The 19,823-nt window shown below is 49.6% G+C and overlaps 5 protein-coding genes across 5 annotated transcripts; 2 read left to right on the top strand and 3 right to left on the bottom strand.

Moving 5' to 3' along the window:
• Positions 1 to 62: 62 nt before the first annotated feature.
• Pmar_PMAR023523 (hypothetical protein) lies at positions 63 to 1,300 on the top strand (the record flags this gene model as incomplete). Its single annotated transcript, XM_002785764.1, has 6 exons — positions 63 to 197; positions 242 to 344; positions 374 to 540; positions 581 to 778; positions 963 to 1,127; positions 1,181 to 1,300. The coding sequence occupies 6 exons, from the start codon at positions 63 to 65 to the stop codon at positions 1,298 to 1,300; spliced, it is 888 nt and encodes a 295-aa protein (XP_002785810.1).
• A 564-nt stretch (positions 1,301 to 1,864) lies between these two features.
• Pmar_PMAR023522 (hypothetical protein) lies at positions 1,865 to 3,094 on the bottom strand (the record flags this gene model as incomplete). The annotated part of the gene is made up of 1 exon (XM_002785763.1): positions 1,865 to 3,094. One exon carries the CDS (start codon positions 3,092 to 3,094, stop codon positions 1,865 to 1,867), a length of 1,230 nt encoding a protein of 409 aa, XP_002785809.1.
• A 603-nt stretch (positions 3,095 to 3,697) lies between these two features.
• Pmar_PMAR023521 (hypothetical protein) lies at positions 3,698 to 4,986 on the bottom strand. Its single transcript, XM_002785762.1, has one exon. The coding sequence runs from the start codon at positions 4,979 to 4,981 to the stop codon at positions 3,749 to 3,751; it is 1,233 nt and encodes a 410-aa protein (XP_002785808.1). The 5' UTR covers positions 4,982 to 4,986; the 3' UTR covers positions 3,698 to 3,748.
• A 348-nt stretch (positions 4,987 to 5,334) lies between these two features.
• Positions 5,335 to 7,338, bottom strand: Pmar_PMAR023520 (Calcium/calmodulin-dependent 3',5'-cyclic nucleotide phosphodiesterase, putative; the record flags this gene model as incomplete). The annotated part of the gene is made up of 3 exons (XM_002785761.1): positions 5,335 to 6,912; positions 6,956 to 7,108; positions 7,268 to 7,338. The coding sequence occupies 3 exons, from the start codon at positions 7,336 to 7,338 to the stop codon at positions 5,940 to 5,942; spliced, it is 1,197 nt and encodes a 398-aa protein (XP_002785807.1). The 3' UTR covers positions 5,335 to 5,939.
• Positions 7,339 to 12,388: 5,050 nt separating this feature from the next.
• On the top strand, positions 12,389 to 17,683 carry Pmar_PMAR023519 (gag/pol/env polyprotein, putative; the record flags this gene model as incomplete). Its single annotated transcript, XM_002785760.1, has 1 exon — positions 12,389 to 17,683. One exon carries the CDS (start codon positions 12,389 to 12,391, stop codon positions 17,681 to 17,683), a length of 5,295 nt encoding a protein of 1,764 aa, XP_002785806.1.
• Between the last annotated feature and the right edge of the window lie 2,140 nt (positions 17,684 to 19,823).

Below are 19,823 nucleotides of genomic sequence, written 5' to 3'. Positions count from 1 at the left end.
TTCCCTGCGTTGAACCGTAACAGAAACAGATTATCCCTCGCCCTTTGACCAGGCCTTCCACCATGCCATGTAAGCGCCATACTACGACCGAGCCGTCGCCTTTGCCTGTCGTCATCGTGGACAGCCATACGGAGGGCCTGCCTGCTGTTCACATGGCGGTAAGAAGGGGATGGATACCCGGCGATCAACAACTTCAGGTGAGTGCTGTGGTGACTTTCCTGTAATTAATGCTGCTTGTAAGGTGCTCCATGTGGATGCCCATCCCGATTTGGCGGCGTCCAAGGCAATCGAGTCAGAAGATATTTTCGGAGATCAGCTCGACCTCTACACGAAGCTCGAGAATGGTAGAGAATACCTCTCCATGCCCTAGTAGTGATGACTGTTCAGACGTCTACGGGATATCAGCGTGGCTCCTCCCTGCCGTCCTACAAGGACACATTGGTGAAGTTGTTTGGTGTCGACCAACCTGGGCGGACCAGCTACCTGATGGCCATCATAGAGGCCTTTGGGTGGGCTTCCAAGATGGACGAATGCGAGTCAGTGATTGAGGAGTCACCTTACGACATAATCTTCCTATCAGGTGTGGACTGGGCTGCCGTACTGGTCCGCTGAGGACGAGGCTGTCGACCCTTCCTCGGGTGTCGAGCCAGAGAGTCCATCCTGCTCGTTCGAGTTACTGGTCTCCACAGCGCCGGATCTACGCCAGCATAAAGCAGCTGCAACCACTGCTCCCTGGATACTCGATATCGACCTGGACTATTTCTCATGCCTCAATCCTGTAAGGTAGAGGAGTTGTTTTCATAATGGCGCGTCAATCTGCTCAAAGGGTGAATTTCACGACGGATGAATGCTGCCTCCGGCCCCGGCAGAAACCACTGAATCGCATCGTGAATATCGCCGCTCCGAGTGATGCTCTTCACCACTCTCTGTCAGTGGCAGACTGCCACTGAGAACTGTGTCAGGTCCCTATTGAGTGCCCAACCCTGCCTGCTCACAAGTCGACACGGGAAGAAATCGTTCATGCCATCGCGGAGATCGAGGATGTGCTCAGTTCCTCTTACAAGTACCGTCCAGGATTGGTCATTATCGCCCGTAGTGATGAAGATGGTTTCACTCCTCCTCAAGAGGTGACTTCCTCCATGCCTCTACATACGAGTATGACCTCTACGATGGATCTTAGGTTGATGGTATACAACAGCGCGTCCTCGATATGTTGCATCGACTTTATGGTGATTGCCGAGTGCTTCCAATCACCTGCATCGAAGACTTCTATCAACTCTCCACTCTTGGTTTCTCGTGACTCGTTTTATCTCGAGTTTGCTATTTCGACGATCTATCGTAACTGCTGGACGATCCAGTCCGGCCGGTGAGTGTCAGCAAACGTGGAGCCCAGCCGCGTGCCCCAGGCGGACCAAACAGATTCCCAACCGAGGCCCTTGCAAAATTCATAGTGCACGGTGGTGCACACCGTGAACCTCGCTGTGCCTTCTCGTCTGGTGCATCGCCAATGGCCTTTAAGCGTTGGTCAAGTTGAGTGGTAGTTATAGTGAGCACATGCTATGCTCGACGACAGCAATGAAACGTACGACGAGACGACCACTCCAGTCATCTTCACATCTGTCACTCATCAGAGGCTCAGTGAAAGTGATGGCTCCTGTTTGGCTGTACTAACCTCAATATCAAGGTATAATCCATCAAAATGGTCTCCATCATCACTACAGGAAATGTGGCAATGCGAAACAGTCATTGCTCTATCCCTTCGTATATTGGTCAACGCAGGAATTCGACGGAGATTGCAAAGAAACGACCAAATCATCATCAGGCATACAACAGAACACAACGACGATATCAGGAAATCTTTTTTCTACTGCGATTGGGACCTGAGTTCCTTTAAAACTTCAGCGTCGATGGCGAGTCTCGTAAAATCGGCCTCAGTGAGATTTCTGCCTTCTTTTATCTCACACTCAACGAAGGCATTCACCATAGACCGCTGCAGCTCCGTCCAGTCACGGAGCTCTTCAGGAGGAGATGTGTAGAAGTCCAGCCCACACATGGTATGGTTATCTAAGCAGGAACAACCCTCCTGGTCTACGGCCTCCTGAAGGCTTCGATAATAGTGCTTGGCAGCTTGCAGACCGTCGAGAGACGTAACAGGACCATGACCAGGAACCAGTTTCCATGACGAATCAATACGCTCCTCAAGCCAGGCTAGAGCATCCAAGGACTTCTGTGCTGACTCTCGGGTCATGATAGGGGCTATACCAACAAATAGAATGTCACCAGTGAAGACAACTTTGGCCTCGGGTACAATGACAATGCAGTCCAAGCAACTATGAGTAGGGGGACCGAAGCACTTCAGTTGGATATGGTCGCGGACCAGACCAAGATCGCCATCAAAGGTAGCGACCTCCATAGAGAGATGGTCCAGCTTATCGGAATCGAACTGAGCATAGTAGTGGCCAAGCTCGAGTCCGACAACTAGACGCTGCAAAGGCTTAGGCATGACGCTCAAGAGAGGCTGAAGATACTGGCCAAACCATCTGTAGAGATAGTAGGCAGCAGCATGCTGTTTTGCATCATCCTTGCTTGAAGCTAGGATACCTTCCACAACTGGGCGCATGTCCTCGTGCATAATGGCCGTAGTGATATTTTCATGAGCTATAATGCCACCAATATGATCAATATGAGAGCTAGTGAGGAGGAGAGTGTCAGCAGGGCCAAGCTCGGAAGAGGCACTCATTGCTTCTGCTAAGCTCTTATCTATGAGAGCGTCAACTTGATAAACATGACCATAGGCCTCGAAGCGACCGGCATTACTCCAGCCCTTACCACCATCTGGCTGAATATAGGCTTCGACAGAGACGTCGGGAGAGCTGAACAACTTAACCATACCACAACCATAGGGCACGTCAGGATGAGCAAGCGCTTGTTGCCCATGTGGACGAGGATTCGAACTGCAGTTGTGGACCAAATACGATGCCGGTACTGCATTGGCAGAGCTTTTGAGTTCATACCCGAGCCAGAGGGCGAGAACGCCGATCCAGGCAGCGGTCACCAGAAATGATACCTTGAGAAAGCTGACGCAGCGCGACATCGAGGAGCAGATGTGACAGGAATGATTGTACTCAGCTTCCAGCGGGAGACTAGCACAAACCATTTTGTGACCAGTATGGGTGGATTTGTTTCAACTATTGCGTGTGGCGTCCTGGCGCGATACGTCACGACTTTCGGAGACGGTACCGTGCATGCTAGAAAGTGCTATCTAGTGGTTAATGTAGTAGGGTAATAATGGCCTGCTAATATTCGGTGATCAGATTCAACGCTACTTCAAGAAACCACCACGGTATCATTGTCCTGAAGAAGGTGAACCATATTAGCCGCCTCCTCCGTGGGATACGGATTGATCCAATGAACGGACAACAGCAAAGTAACGATTAAATGAAGGCGATACTGGCCTAGAGTCTCAATCTCTGTAAAGGACTAGCTAATGGGCATATCGCCTCCTATCTCGTGCATGCACACCTATGCACATACACTGTATAGTTGTTCGACCACCCGAGTGAACGAAACTGTGGTGTTCTTGCTCAAACATGAGCTGTGTTGGAGCTGGATCGATTTTAAACCACTCGCGCTCCCTGGATGACCATTGATGATCATATAGATGACTATCCACTGTACACAAGACCGTTGCATGATTGAGAAATGAGAGATGAAAGCGTAAAATATCGGAAATAGCTGTCGCCCACCTCTAGCGAGTCTTTAAAGCCTCCGAACGCATCCTGAGGGCCTCGGCTTGAGCCAAGAGACGGATCTTGGTATCAACCGTGATTTCGGAGCTTCCCTCTGCTGCGCAGTAGACATAACCATTGATCATCATTCGCTCCGGAGACACCCAATTTGTGAACTCTTCAGGAAGCTCTTCGAACAGTTTAGCACCACAAGATTCTCGCGATGCTGTACAGTTGCATCCACGCATTTGGTCACGGAAAAATGTCCAGTACCTTCGAAGGGCTCTCAACCCTTCGAGAGAAGTAACAGGACCATGACCAGGGACAAGCTTCCAAGAATCGTCCACCTCTTGCTCTAACCAATCGAGAGCATCCAGCCATCTTTCAACAGGGCCAGCCCACATTATAGGTGTAACCCCAACGAAGAGTAGGTCGCCAGTGAAAACGACCTTAGCCTTGGGTACCAGGACCATACAATCATGTTTGCTGTGGATTGGCCCGAAGCACTTCAACTGTACATCGTCATTCAGAGCGTATTCATCCGTCTTGAACGTTTTGGTGCCAAGGGGGAACTCTTCTGGCATTGTAGGATCGAATTTGGCAAGGTAGTGACCGTTCTTTAGCATTCCGAGAATTCCTAAGACTTTGGTAGGAAGCCATTTCACGTAAGGGAGCAAGTACTTGCCCAGTCGTTCATAGGCATGATATGCAATGATAAGCTTGTTAAACGATGCTGGCACCACTTTTAAGGTAGCATTGATAACAGGTATCATCTCCTCCCGTACAACAGCCATCGCGGTCTGCGGAACAGCCGAGATACCACCAAAATGATCGATATCAGGATGGGTTAGAACGAATGTGTCAATAGCAGCTTCCATGTCAGCTGACGAGTCAACCATGTTCTTAGTAAGAGTTATATCTTGTAGTGCATCAATCATGATGAGTTTCCGTCCTCTTCGGATGAACCCTCCGTTGCTCCAACAGGTACCACCATCAGGCTGCACGTATGCGCGCACTTCCAACTCATCGGAGTCGAAGAGGCCAACCGAACCACATCGGAAAGGCACCTCGGGATGAGCAAGTTCCTGTTGTACTGTTGTGGCTTCATTGACGTTACAGTCCGACGTCTTGTAAGAATCAGGAATAGAATTGGCCAGGCCCTTCTTAAGATCACCTATGTAGACTGCCACGACGAGGATCAGTCCACTCAGAGCTACAGCGGATATCTTACAGGCCTTACCGGTAAAACTCATAGAGGAAAAATACAACTTATGGAGTAATGATGGTGGCCTATAACCTCATCCGCCAAGCGTTTAAGTGAGCCGCAATGACAATACTACTTGACCCAAGGAAGATTATTAATAGCGATAAAAGTTACCGAAAACAAGAGCTAGAGCGTGAGGATACCGTAGTACTCAACTTCTGCAGCAAAGATCGAAAATAAATCTTGTGATATTGCTGTGATAGTCGGCGACCTTGTGCTAAGATTGCTACAGAACGATTCTATAAATAATGCTTCGATCGATGCCCCGCTACTATAATCAACACAAAACGTAAGATGGATGGAAATCGATTCCACATTATCTCGACTGATCTTCATCATTCAAGTTGTGGTCAATGCACACTGCTATAGTGACAAGGTTATACACGTACAGCAGACAGACGCATGACGGAATACTGGTTATGGTGACGATAACCAGACACATCATCATCAATACACAGGAGAGAACAGAATTAACAGAATAAATATCTTAACTCGATCGTTTCATACTTACCACAACTAAGCGAGGGAGAAATCTTATTAGATCACCAGCAGTCTCAATGGCTGCGGTTAGTGATAGAGGAACATAAGGAAGGAACAGCATAAACTTTGATAATGGTGATAGTGGTAGCCCGCCTTGAAATTAGGTGGCTCCTATACAAGCAGCGATAGAGAGAGACATCCCTAACGGTGCATGCTGACAGAAATTGTAGGATAAGGATAAAGAGGAATTGATTCCTCTCTGAAGGTGGTGAACTGCACCATACGAGCCGGAGGGCTGATGGGGAATAGGGCTAGATGGCAGCGTAACCGGAGAGCACTCCGGAGGAGACGTAGTAGTAATAGAGGGGAAGTAGTCCGCACTTCTTCGGACTGGAGTCCGGTCTACGGACTAGAAACCGATACCTAGACGGACGACAAGTAGACTACGATGACGACATATACACCCTCTAGCTGCTAATAGCCGATACACTAAATAACGAGGACCTTCGACGTTGATCAGATGATGATGGTTGGGCATCTAACTCAGGCTCTCTCTCAACTGAGATCGAGGGAGTTACTACACACACCTCGCCATCATCCTCTGAACATGCATAGACATCAGCATCGCTCAGGTGCGGTTGATGAGCTCTCCACTGCTTAGTCGTCTTCATTTGAGGCTGGGCATAGGCAGCAATAAGGTCGACACGTGACTGTATGTTGGCCATAAGTCGAATGGTCCACTCCGAATTGGGGTCCAGAGCGGCGAAAAGGGGGAGGGCGACGTTCTCATAGAAGGCCAACTGGGTGATCGCATACCCAGGCGATGTGAGGCTTCTAGACGGCACACTGGAAGGAGGAGTCACGCCGATTTCACGGCTTAGATCATGCTCCCTCCAAAACTCGAACGAACAACGAATAGACCATATTTGGCACAACCTCGCTTCCTTGGTAGGATTGGAGATGTCTGCCGCATGTAGTAGAACGCTGAGTCGAGTAGTGAGGTCTTCAATGGCGTAGTTCTGAGCCTTTTCGACCATCGTGCTATGATATTCCATACACGTACAAAGGATCATCTCCCTCATCATAGAGAGCCTATGGGGACCCAGAAGATCATCGAGCCCAGCTACAGTGAGCATCCTCGCCGTTTCACGTACGTGCATGCTCTCGAGTGGGTGTGGGTCATCGGGATCGCCCATACCCAACGCCTTGGAAAGGGAATTGGACCACCCAGGGTGACCTACGTCGTGAGCGAAAGCTGCAAGTATTGCAGCCAGCTCGTCCAATGCATCAATCCCACGTGGTCTTTCATACACCCCTATCATCTGGTAGAGGGTAATGGCCGTATCAGCTGAGTGTATTTTGGTATGGTAACCATAGCTCTGCCTATACCCCTCTTGGACCATCCCAAGGAACTTACTCACCGAGTCGAAGACAGTCAGCCTGAAATGGGGGAATCTTTGCCGTGAGCTACCTCCGTCCTCACCTGTTCTGATACTCAGTGTCTTGCAGTATACGGTGGGCCAGGAAGAGTCCAACTATCCTGACAAGTTCTGTGGGGTCCGGTAAGGAATCAGTGAATCGGAAGATATCCCAGTATGGGTCAACTAGGGCCTTCTCCTCGAGTTCTGTTGCGTACCTACGACGCCAAAAAATCATCACGACTATACAAGCCTGACGAGCCACAGGGAAATTCAGGAATTCGGGATCGCCTAAGGCTCCCATTTTGGTGGCGGGAGTCAGACAACTCTAGGCATAAAGCGAGCGAAAATGTCTTTGCCATTTAAAAGGATACTACCGTCGCCAAATATCGATGGGTTCTGTATACCCGCTAGTTGCCGCCTTTATTGGTTTACGTGGCAATGACATTATGAGTTATGATACAATAAAGGAGTACACAATGAAGCATGGAATTATTGATTGACAAACGATGATACACGTGAAAAAACGCTCGGTTTACGAGCGATTTATCACACTATTAATCGTTGGACTCAACTCCTCCCATAACCAGATCGATAGCATTGTCAGAATGTGCTCTGCAATAGTTCCCCCACATACTGCATATGACTGACAATATACCCCAAATCTTCCGCGTGCGTGTCAGCAACCTGGGGTCTCGAGAAAGACTGAATTTGTGCGTTCCGCGGCAGATATCAAATACGCCCAGCCGCTGGCTGGTTTTTAACGGCATCTAAGGAGTTCAGCGGAGCGATGAAACAAATCTTGGATCGCCGTTTTGGGTTCAAGGTAATATGTCGACCTAAACATATCCTTACATTCATCATTACGGACTTCGTCGAAGGGCGTTGATTCTTCTCGCCAACAGGCATTGGGTTATAATATGTTCGCTATGGAATAAATAGAGAACATACAGATGTACTCCAGAATAGAATAGTCAGAGCAGCAACCCAAGGTCATACCACTCCATCCTCGACAGGGATCAAAATGGTGATTAATCCTTGAGGTCGACGACCTGACCTATAGTTCTCACACTACAGGTGTGCTGATCGTCGGCCATGATGAATGAGAACACAGTTCCACAAGAGTGTGGATGCAAAGTACAGTCTTAGTATATTATTACATGCCATGCTCTACACTGCAACAGTTTCACTCTTAGGCGAGTATATACACGGATCTTTACAGTGAGAAATGGCGTGGATACAGGCGTTATTGGGGAGATTACGGAGCTAACACAGCCTGATGGGCTCTGGATTGGCCTGCCGACAACAATACGTCAGCATCTAAGCGCGAGGTTCGATGAGTCCTCCAGTCTCATCGTCGTCCGAGCTCATGTCCTAGGTCCATGCTGGCACATCCTTATCTGCGGCGGTGAGATAATGGCGCGAACGGCAGATGAGGGAGTTGTCGCCAGTCTCACACTCCAAGCTGGCAAGACTCATCACGTTGCAGAAAAGTCTCTGACTATTTCACTTTAGAATTACCATCTATCGCCGCACGCAGCCATCTACTGGTCTGCTGTCTTCCCTCACTCCGTCGACTTCAGCTGAGGCGATGCCGCCTATGATGATGGTCGTACTCGCGCTAGTCTACATCTACCACAGAGGTGTCTGTTCCAATCCTAGTATTGCTGCTCTTCTTCCTGGTGTAAGTCACTAGCTCCCGGGTTCACTTCCCAGCAACAGTGTTTTGATTCAGGCCGCTCTTGCTCTGTGACCTTCTGATGATGCCTGGTTCACAGGTGTCCTCTATCAGGTGGCAGGTGAGTGCCATTCCTCCCAGTCCGTTGCGGCTATTTCCGGTCTTCAGGTGCTGTGTTCATCCTAAGCGTCGTGGGCCAGGCGACTGGCCGTCGCCGAGAGCTCCACCACATGAGGGAGCAGCCAACCAATGGGGAGCCAACCAACGATCATCAAATAGGCTATCTACTAGAGCACCGTATTCCACCTTACTTGACGTCCTTGCTTCTTATCGATAGAGGGTTGAGCAGTCAGTTTTCCTCGATGGGAGGGGATGCCTTTATTCCTAGAGTAGCTACGGCCACTCACACAGTTGGGTACTGCTCTTTACCAATGTCAGGGGGACACGTTATGGTCCCTGTAGTAGTACAATTGCACCTTATGATCTTCTACAGAGTCCTCGGTACTCGGTAAGTCCTCGATTATCACTCCATTCAGTAGAGAGGTCTCGGGTAGTCCTGCCAAGCACACTGTGCAGTTGCAAGACGTTAACAGCACGCCCCGGTATGGTGTACTCGCGCGTCGCTTGTTGCTACCAGGAGTGATGCCGCGGGATCGTCTGGTTGGGACGGTGTGACCACTCTTCCGGAATTCGATGAGGATGCCACAACCAGTCCGATTGAGAGACCATTCCCAGATTCAGGTGGGTGGCATGGGAAGCGTTGGCCTCTCCCGGCCAAGTACCGGGCTACTACGGCGTGAGAATTTCGCAGCCACACCCGAGACGAGTCCAGAGTCAGAATATCTGACTCGGAACTCCCGACTCGGGCGTTCGGGTCGCGGGTCTAGAGGTTTGAGTTTCAATGCCTGGTGCAGTTCTCTCACCTCTCGCTGTTCTTCTAAACCTTTCCGAGATAGATATGCGTTCTATAGGCTATATTTTTGACCAGATGAAGCAAACTTCATCCACCGATAAGAGAGGGCTAATGAGAGGATTCTCCTCATCGGAAGTAGTTCCTGGACTATGCTCCTCAGAAGCAGCTGCTGTGATGTCCTGAAAGTAGTTGCCCGCTTTGTGGCACAGAGTCTATGCCATGGTTGCATTCGTTGGGCCTCGGAGTACTGAGCCGAAGATGACAGGGTCCTCGATTACGACAGGGGTGTGTTCGGTACTCGTGTTCGAGTACTCCACATGCAATATGTGAAATGCTGGGTTTTCATCTGATTCGGGCACTCAAATCGATTACCTATGCAGTCGCATGTATCCAATATACTGTATAACCTTCTCTCTTCTGCATGGGGGTGTGATGAGTCTACGGCTCCCGTAGTACGGGAGCGAAACTTTCACTAATAGATTCACTGAAGTGAGCTCGACGCCCTGAGCCTCAAGCTCATTCATCCGAAATACCACCGAGTTTTAAAAGGTTGGGCTCTCGGAGGCGATGATATTGTATTGACTAAAAACACCAGCGAAGACAGATCTGGAAAATTGGAATTCGTCCTCATATGATGATGTGAAAGAAATATCAAGAACCATGTACACAACAATAGGAATTCACTCATTCCGATATGGTAGGTTCGCAAGCCTGCATTGCAAGCATCAACAAAATTATCGCAAGAATCACCTGTCTATTAGTGGACAATGGAGAAAGCCAGACGCCCACATCAACGATTCCTACCGCACAGTATGACTATACCGTTGCTGGTACTAAAAATTCGCTTGTATGCTCTACGATGTGTAGAGAGAATCCTTCTGAAGGACTCCGTTATGCTATACGATAGCGGGCGTAGTAGTAGAAGAGCTGTGTTTCATCTGACATGAAAATTCAGTTACAAGCTTGGGAGAGCGATATATTCTGCTGTGCAGATCGAGTTATCATAGCCATAAAACTGATCACTCACATTTGAGCCTCAAAAATCCCGTCTTCTCATATACATGAATGGCGACAGGAAGGTTCTTATCCACCATCAGATACATAGCGACCAGGTTTGGCCTAGTTCTGCCGAGCTAAAAATGGTCAATCCTCGCATTGGGTTGACTCTAGATTCGCTGCGAAGCGAAGCGACCTTCCCACATATTCGAAGGTCTTATTGATGAGTTCCTGTCCTATCTTCTTCCCTTGCCAATCTTTAGCCACTCTGAGCTGAAATTCAAAAGTCGCTTGATCTTCACGTAGCTCGCCATAGGATAGAAACCATCCTACTTCGTCTATGTAACCGATGATTTTATCCTTCTTCTCTCTGCTTGGCTCCGGCCTGTAAAACTTTTACAGTAAAAGTGAGTCCAAGAATACTTCTATCCAAGACAACGACTTTGTCGCATATTTCCCGTTGCTGTAGCATCTCAAGCGTCATCCTTACATCAGATCAAGAATTGCCTGGAGAATGTCTCCTTTGAGGCCAACCGCAGGAATATGCATTTCAACTACGCCGACGACAGCCTGAAGAACATAGGAACCGTCACTTTCAGTCATCGGCATACCACAGACTGCGACTGATACCTCTATATGATTTCTGATAGAACAGCTTCTAGGACGTCGACGATAGGCTCACCTTTCGACTGATGGAAGTGTCTACTGCGACGAAGCAGGGGTTCCTCCTGCAGAAATCGGTGCCACGCGAATCAACCCGAGACATAATATCGCCAGCTTGATATTCGCGGTAGATGATGTTATCGTTGAGCGAGCGCGAGTGGTATCCTTCGGACCAGGAACGCGCGTCGGTTAGGCGGCCTGCTACCAAGAAGACGAGAAGCACTGGCAGATACGTGGGTAGTCTCATTCGAGGGCGAGAGAGTCTCAACCTGGAGCAACATCCATTAACCTTAGAACTTATCGTACCATTAAGTAAGACCAGAGTCTAATGCAATTTCATCACCCGATAATATTTTTTCGTAATCGCTACTCTGCTCCACTATTGCGGAGTGAGCGAAGCGAGCAGAGTGTATACTACTGTAAACTACAGTCTGTAGCCTATGTAGTCCATGAAGGAGACAGCTTCGCAGTCACATGTGTATGCGTGCACCTCATCGGTGGTTTCCCTTGCCTCTCTCTTCCCCTCTCCTCTTCTTGTGTCGAGTTCAGAGACACATCACGTCGTAGGATAAGCACATGGTGCCCAGACCCAGGAGACCCTACCAGCGACTTCACCTACACCAGCTACAGTGCGAGAAGGGCGTTACAATGTCGCTGCCCCTAATATACCAGCGACCACAAGTATGAGGAAGCTGAGAGATTGTGGCTCATAGAGAAACTACAATTGGTATATGGCGTCACGGAGCGCGAGGCTTTCCAAAAGCTCATTGCTTTAACTTTTCAACCTGGTAAAGCAAATGCTAATATTGATCTTCATGCCGCTGGAATTCGTGAGCTTGTTGCCATCTCTCTGCCCAAACTTGATAGTATGGCATCAGAGATTGTTGCATGCAAGTTCTTGAGGCGCGTAGTCTATGTAGTCTATGAAGGAGACAGCTTCGCAGTCACGCACATGTGTATGCGTGCACCTCATTAGCTATACGGTGGTTTGTAGATGGATGACAAGTCTCAATAATGGCGTATCATAAACTATTCCGCTTCGCTGGTCGCCGTTTCGGATATTCCAAGATACTCCTAAGATACGCCCATCACATCCTCTATCTGTGAACCTAAGTATATCCTAGTGACTATTATCATTGGAAGTATGTTCACTTCCTTGCTGCTCAGCCTAGTTCCGTTATCTGTGGAGACCCAATGTCCCATTTTAGGCTGGTTCATTCATTATTTTGCACTCAATCTGTAACTACTATGACATCACCAATCAACGAGTTGCGTCCAGAGAGTGAGCGGGATATTCTCACATCTTTGGGGGCTGGGCCGAGAACCTCTCTGACGACGCAAGTTCGACTCATGGAGACCGCTATCTACGAGAACAGTACTGCCTCGTATGTCCCCCATGTTTCTACACTTGGTGAAAGTATAAAGAATGTTCTGTGTGACAACGACGACTTCAAGGCTGACATTCCCACTGTTGGCAGTGGTGAAGATCTATGCGCTCTTTGGAGACCATCATTTGCTTGGCTCATGGACGAGATGATCTACCCTTACCCCTTCGGTGACGAACACACTACGAGATGGTTCGACCCGCTCATCGATTGGTGTATCATTAACGCCGCCGCCAACATTCCACAAGGCACTGTTTTCGTTGGACGGCAAACACTCAAGCAGCAGTTGGCCACAAGTGTGACAGCATCCAAGAGAGCATCACATGCTCAGCTGGCACTCACTTGTACTGCTCAAACTGCCTCGTCTACTGATGGTATCACATTACCTAGTCACGGCTCCCTCGCATCCAGATCAAATGCCCAAGGAGCACTTTCACCGCCTACTGCTACTTCAACGCCATCCTTGCAGAGTCATGAGAGTTCTATGAACATTCCTTATGATAGCCTGAAGAAGAAGATCAAGGCTGTCGTTGGTGAGCCGCCAGCTAAGGAACTTGTCTTCGACGGTACCTCATCAGAGAACTATCTACAGTGGCGTGTTGCCATCCTGGAGAAGTTAAATGAGTTCGACGACGTTCCCAACCGCGTCCAAGCTGAAGCTGTCTTGGCCTGCGTGGCTGGTCCTACCAAGGCATCCTTAAAGCGGGATGCCCCCCGTGATATCAGGGGTGCGCGTGGTGCCATGGCCATCATTGATCTCTTGGACAAGCGATTCAGAACCAGCCTTGCGCTCAAGTCTTTCGAGACCAAGTTTGAAGGCCTACATCAAGAACCAGGGGAGTCACTGTTGAGCTATGCAACACGGTTTCAAAACCTGTTGCATGTCAAGGTCTGCTCTTCACCTGACGAACAGCTCAAGGACTCTACCATCATTCGCCACTTCACTCGTGGCTTACGCGATGCTGGGGCAATATTATCGGCGACACTTATCGACCCATTAAAGACGATGGACTTTCACACATTCAAGGACTCCCTCCTTGCCGTCCGCGATGATATGCCCTCAGCTCTCACTGCAATCAGTAACGCTGCATCTACTGGTGGTAATCGCCCCAAGCCCCAGACGACAAAGTCCGGCAAGCACTCTGAGGATGCGGACGTGGTGGCGATCTGCCTCTCTGCTGCGACCGATCTGGGACTCAACAAGGACGCCTGCTTAAGATGCGGCAACAGTGGTCACCTTGCAGCGACATGTCCTACTCCATCCGATGCTATTGTACGTCTTGCTGATCGCTGCCGGCGCTGTGGTTGTATCAAAAAAGATGGTCACAAATGTAACTATAAACGGTTCGTCTGTGGTCGTTGTCGACGTCGGAATCACCTCGCTGGGGTTTGTTTGAAGACCCTGTCGGCTCCTAATTCCCCTACCCCTACAGCCACCGACACTCTCACGATTGTCAAAACAGCTGCTGTGAATGTAAGTGCCATTCAAGTGGACTGCCGTAGCTCAGCCACTTCACTCCTTCACGGCGTACCCGCTGACCCGACCATTAATCTGCGATTCGGCAAAGATCCTCTCATCGAGTACTGTGAGGTGCCAGGACTGGTCGACACTGGTGCCAACCTTTCCCTAATGGATTATGGTGTGTTTCATTTCCTCAACAACAACAACCTTATCTCTGCAGGAGGCCTGCAGCAGCTATCGGCACCAGTACACGTCACTTTTGGTAATCATTCTACCACCGACACATCCCAGGTGCTCACCACAACATGCTCCATCGCAAGTGATAACACTCTTACGGAGAAGATGACATTTCTACTGGTTCCGCACTGCAACCCTACAGTCATCATCGGCCGCAACATGTTCTCTGCTCTGGGAATCCGGCTCAAGTCTGACAAGGTGCGTATTCTACCATATCTTGGATGCTGCACCACCTCCACCCAGACCCAAGTATCATCGGCCCAGTCCTCCGAGCTCACTAGTTCTCCAGCCAGCGTGCCTGGGCACGGGGCTATACCTTGTCTCTCGGTGTGTTCTCGGGCGGTAGCGTGCGCGACGACTCCTCTCATCGAGCGTGTTGTGGAAGACGGTCAACCCCGCTTAGTCGCCCACTTACCCGCCATCGAGAACGCCAATGTTTATCCTTACCGAGCTGCTAAAAGACGTCGCCCGCCCACCGATGATGCCATCATACACAGTAAGCTTTTAGAAATGTCTGCTCTCGGTAAGGCCTCTCTGGCCTCTGACAAGGATGTCACTGTCGTTTGTCAACCGGTACTGATCGACAAGTGGGACCAAGCGGATGGTACTTCCAAGCAACGTACATTTCCTCTCAGCGATGCTGAGCTCAAGAGGTATCGCCTTACTATCGACTGTCGCCCACTCAACAACCTTCGGCTACTAGTGGATGCTGACGGTACCTTTCTGTTCATGCCGGTCGACGGTGCTCAAGGCACCAGTTGCAAGGGTAACGAGGAGCACGTCTACAAGCAGTATCAGCGCGGTGCCACTGTGCTTCTGCGTGATATTCCGGGTGAACACATGGGTTATTGGAGTAAAGTTGATCTCGAGGATGCCTATGGTACTCTCCGCGTTTCAACTGCTCTCTCACGGTTGTTCGGCACTGTCAGCATTGACTCTAATGGCCAACAACATGTATGGACGTTAAGAAGCCTCGCTCAAGGCTGGCGATGGGCTCCCCTATTATTTCAACTGGCAATGACCACTATCATTGATGAAGATATTAACCCGGCCCTTGCCAAAGCCGGATTGAAGGCCTCAGTCATACATGTTCAAGACGATATCTTGATCGCCAGTTGTGACATTGACACCGGTAACCGGGCGTTTATTATCGTCACTGATATTCTAGAGCAACGTGCTGGTTTCATCGTCAACCGCGTCAAGTCCCAACCTCCTGGGAAGATCGCTGGCTTCTGTGGTCTCCAACTTTGTGCGAAGACCTACCGGCCTACGCCAAGCCGCAGGGAGTTCACTGAAGCCACCTACACTCTGGCTCTGAATGACTTCATCAACTGTAATCCCATCAGAGGCAAAAGAGGTAAGAAGAAAGCTGCTACCACGGGCAATCAACTAAGGGACCGTCGTCTACAGTGGCTCAGAAGCTGGTGTGGTGTCTTCAACTATCTCAATGGCCATCTCTCCCCGGAGGCTCAACATGCTCTCAATCAGCTATACTCCGTTACCAAGATCTATCAAAACGATGATTCTTCTACTGAGGACTTTGATGCCACAATCGACACTGTCTCATCAGCCTTCCGTGTATTGGCTGACTTCTACCTCAGTGGAGTGATACCGTGTGCAATTGGAAATGATGGCATTGCTACTCTGGTGGTCACTGACGCCAACGCTGACGCCTATGGCGGCATCATACTCAGGATTATAAAAGTCGGTGCTGGTGCTGAAGAGTTCGCCGCGGCCACGAAAACTGTGCTCAAGCATGTTCCTGATCTCGGAGTGCACTTGGATGAGGACACCAATCTTCTGGCTGTGGTTCCCATCAAGACCTGCGGAGCACGTTGGTCTCGGGTGGAATCATCAAGGAGCTCTACATGGCGAGAACGAGCCGCACTCCTCAACGTGGTTCAATCTTGTCAAGCTCTACTTTTCGGTAAATGCATCGCCATCATCGACAACATCAATGCCCAACGAGTATGGAACGAGCTTGAGGCCGAATTCAGTGTGGGCAGTTACCTCAGCAAATGGCAGATAGTCCAGCGGCATATCCACTCGTTCGCCTGGGCCCCTCGTGAGACTCTGCCTGCCATCGCCGATGCCATCGCAAGGAGCATTTCACCCAATACTCATGGCGTCAATGTCCATATCTCCAGTGCCCAGGTTGCCGCCACTGATGGCCTGCATTTCAAGCCCGACTACCTTCCTGGCTACCAACTAAGAGCAGTCTTCATGGAGTGGCGTAGTACATCGTGCACCAAGGAGTTCACCACGTTCGATGACGACTTCGACTGTTTGCAGTGGCTAGCCAAGGCTCAAGCTGAATGTCCCCAACTTCAACAACTTCGGCAAGTCAACCCCGGGAAGTATCAACTCAATGATGCCGGTCTACTACACGTCAACGGCCGCTATATGGTACCCAAATGCTACGGACAAGATATGATACGGAGAGTTCACGAGTCGTATGCCCATTGTGGTGTCGCTCAGTGTATATCTCTCATCTCTTCCGTCTTCTATCTAGTTGGCCTAGCTATGGCTGTGGCGAAAGTTCTCAGTCGGTGTCGTTGCTTCTTCATCAGAGCTGCTCGCCTTCATCGGCCCCCCTCGGGTACTCTAAAGAGGAGGAGGGAAGTGATGGAGCTCATCTATGTTGACATTGTTGGACCTCTACCTCTCGGACATCTTGGACAGTCGAAGTTTCGTTATATTCTGACGTGGATGTGTGCTGCCTCCCACTTCATTGGTGCCATCCCTCTTAGCTATGCCACCTCCGAGGCCGTTGCCAATGCATTGGAGCGTAATGTCATCGACGTCTTCGGCCGAGTGAAGGAGATTGCGGCAGACAACGGCAGCCAATTCCGTTCAGCCTCCTTTGCCGCATGGTGTGGGTCCCTATCTATACGATGCTGGCATATACCCGTATTTGCGCCTTGGCGCAATGCTCTACTTGAACGCCAACACAAGTCTATTAAAGCTAGTCTGAAGGTCCTCATCGACTCCGTCGAGCATCGCTGGCCTCAGTATCTCAGCAAGGCTGTCTCCCGTTGCAATAACCGAGATCTTGGTTCTGGTATTACCCCGTCGATGCCCATGTTCGGTGATGATCGCACGGCACTCCGCAGATTCTGTCCTCCGAATCCAGCCACCATGGCCTCTTCTCTCAACGATGCTGTTCGTGCCATCGCCGACATTCGCAACAAAAGGTTGGTAACTCTATTTGGTGATGCCGACATCAGTGTCTCCCCTGTCCCCGACAACCATCTCTCTCGGCGCCACAATGAGTTCAAGATCGGTGATGTTGTGCTGCGATGGACTCCAGCAGCAACTGGTCTCCAACCAAATTGGAAAGGACCGCACACTGTTGTTGCTACCCCCGGTCACTTTACTGTGCTCCTGAGTGACGGAAGTCTGCAAGATACTCGCAATGTGCGTCGTTATTTTGGGAAGGGAGGAGTTGTAGATGGATGACAAGTCTCAATAATGGCGTATCATAAACTATTCCGCTTCGCTGGTCGCCGTTTCGGATATTCCAAGATACTCCTAAGATACGCCCATCACATCCTCTATCTGTGAACCTAAGTATATCCTAGTGACTATTATCATTGGAAGTATGTTCACTTCCTTGCTGCTCAGCCTAGTTCCGTTATCTGTGGAGACCCAATGTCCCATTTTAGGCTGGTTCATTCATTATTTTGCACTCAATCTGTAACTACTATGACATCACCAATCAACGAGTTGCGTCCAGAGAGTGAGCGGGATATTCTCACAGGTTCCCCTTACCTCTCTCTTTCCCTCTCCTCCTCTGATGTCGAGTTCAGAGACACATCACGTCATAGAACAACCACAACTACAACAAATGAACGTGCAAATAGGCCATCATGCAGCGCGACTCACGCATTTACGCACTAAATTTACAACAAATGAACGTGCAAATGAGCCATCATGCAGCGCGACTCACGCGTTCACGTACTACAACAAATGAGCGTGCAAATGAGCCATAATGCATCGCGACTCACGCATTCACTCAGCGTGAGTGCGTGATGCATAAAAATTTTTCCAGGGATGCAGTTTATTGCCAGAATGCAAGTTGCGTTTGAACTTTGAACCGCGCATAGCTTGTCCCCGAGTTCGCCGCATATCCTATGCAGGTCCGCGCGGTATCCTCTATCGTTGTCAGTTGATCCCCCTTCTCCTGACTCGGTAAAGGGCTCCATCTATACTGGAAGGCGCTGATGCTTCCAACCTTCGGCCTTATGCTTCCCCGGTGGTTCGTGCGATGAGGTGAACAAAACGTTCAGATCATCATGGCAGTCCCATGCCAGCAATTCTCTCATTGTCTTCTCTATTTCACAACTTTTCGCACCGGTCTTCATGATTGTTGAAGCTCAGTATACCCCATAGTTCAACAATTGTCGTACATTCCACGTGCTTATGCTGAGTTTGTTGCGCGTCACACGTGCTAACGCACTGGCCTTTTTTCTCTCTGTCGCTCATGGGGCCTGCGTTCTTCCCGTCAGTTCCAGAACCAAGACTTTCTATAGCTCGTTTGTGAGCATTATGTCATCGAGCTCAATCGTGAGGGACCAAAGCAATGCGTGAAGCCTCACAGCCGGCGCGTCCTATGCTAGTTTCATCCTCTTGAAGTACACCGCGGCCAGCGCCACGTGATTGTAGGTTTCATGCCGCTGAACGCGGCATAGACCATAAGAAAATAATGCCCAAGTCAAAAAAATACAAGCTGTGCTGCACAACACTGAGTCTGTGAGTTCACTTGCGTACAAATATAGGTGATGTTTTCACGAGGGACTTCCTCTCGTCAGTTCAGTCTCGGCTGTGACCTTATTTGTTCATAAAGTACAAATAATGTTCAATATATAATTGGTGGCCGCAACCATCCGACTTGGTACGTCTGTGAGGCCCTCCTTCAACGTTTGAGTAGATCAGGGTTTGGACATGCGGTTCACAAAACTGATCTGGCGCGTTCTGCTTCTGGGTTAGTAGAGACTCGTAGTTCTCATCCTTGACACTCATATGAGCACACGCATTGTCATAAAAGAATCACAGACAGACGTATATGACTTTCCGAAGTCAGCCTACAAGACTTGCCTTCTCGTATGTCTCCTGCGGTAAAACTTGCCGCGACATTTGGTATATCGATCAGAACTCTTGTTGACGTCCCCGGAGGCCATATTTCTATTTGCCGATCCCCACGATGGTCAGTCTGATACACCGTGGCTTGGCACCATAGAGTGGGAGGAACCGCAGCAAGTCGTTCCTAGCGGCCTTTCTCTTCATCACCTACGCGCTCGCGAGTGGAAACCAGATCTCTACGGTAGCGTCATAACACGGTGAGCACCCAAAGGTGTGTTCCATCGATGAATTCATCAGAATCAAGGCCAGTGCGATACCGCCATACGACGCGTGTGACCTCTGTTCTTCCAGCTCTTTCAGTGCATGAACCGTCCAATTTAAATCCACCAGGCGTGCTCTTAACCTCACATGGTCACTTCTACCGACATTCAGAAGCTAAATGTCGACTAGCCGTGACTCGCTTTATACGATCGACCGCATGACGAGACACACATATACCGCCCTATAATTTATAGGG

The sequence above is a fragment of the Perkinsus marinus genome, assembly GCF_000006405.1.
Source record: "Perkinsus marinus ATCC 50983 genomic scaffold scf_1104296931952, whole genome shotgun sequence".
Lineage (NCBI taxonomy): Eukaryota > Perkinsozoa > Perkinsida > Perkinsidae > Perkinsus > Perkinsus marinus.
Note: the sequence above shows the minus strand (reverse complement) of the source record. Positions and strands in the feature narration are given on the sequence as shown.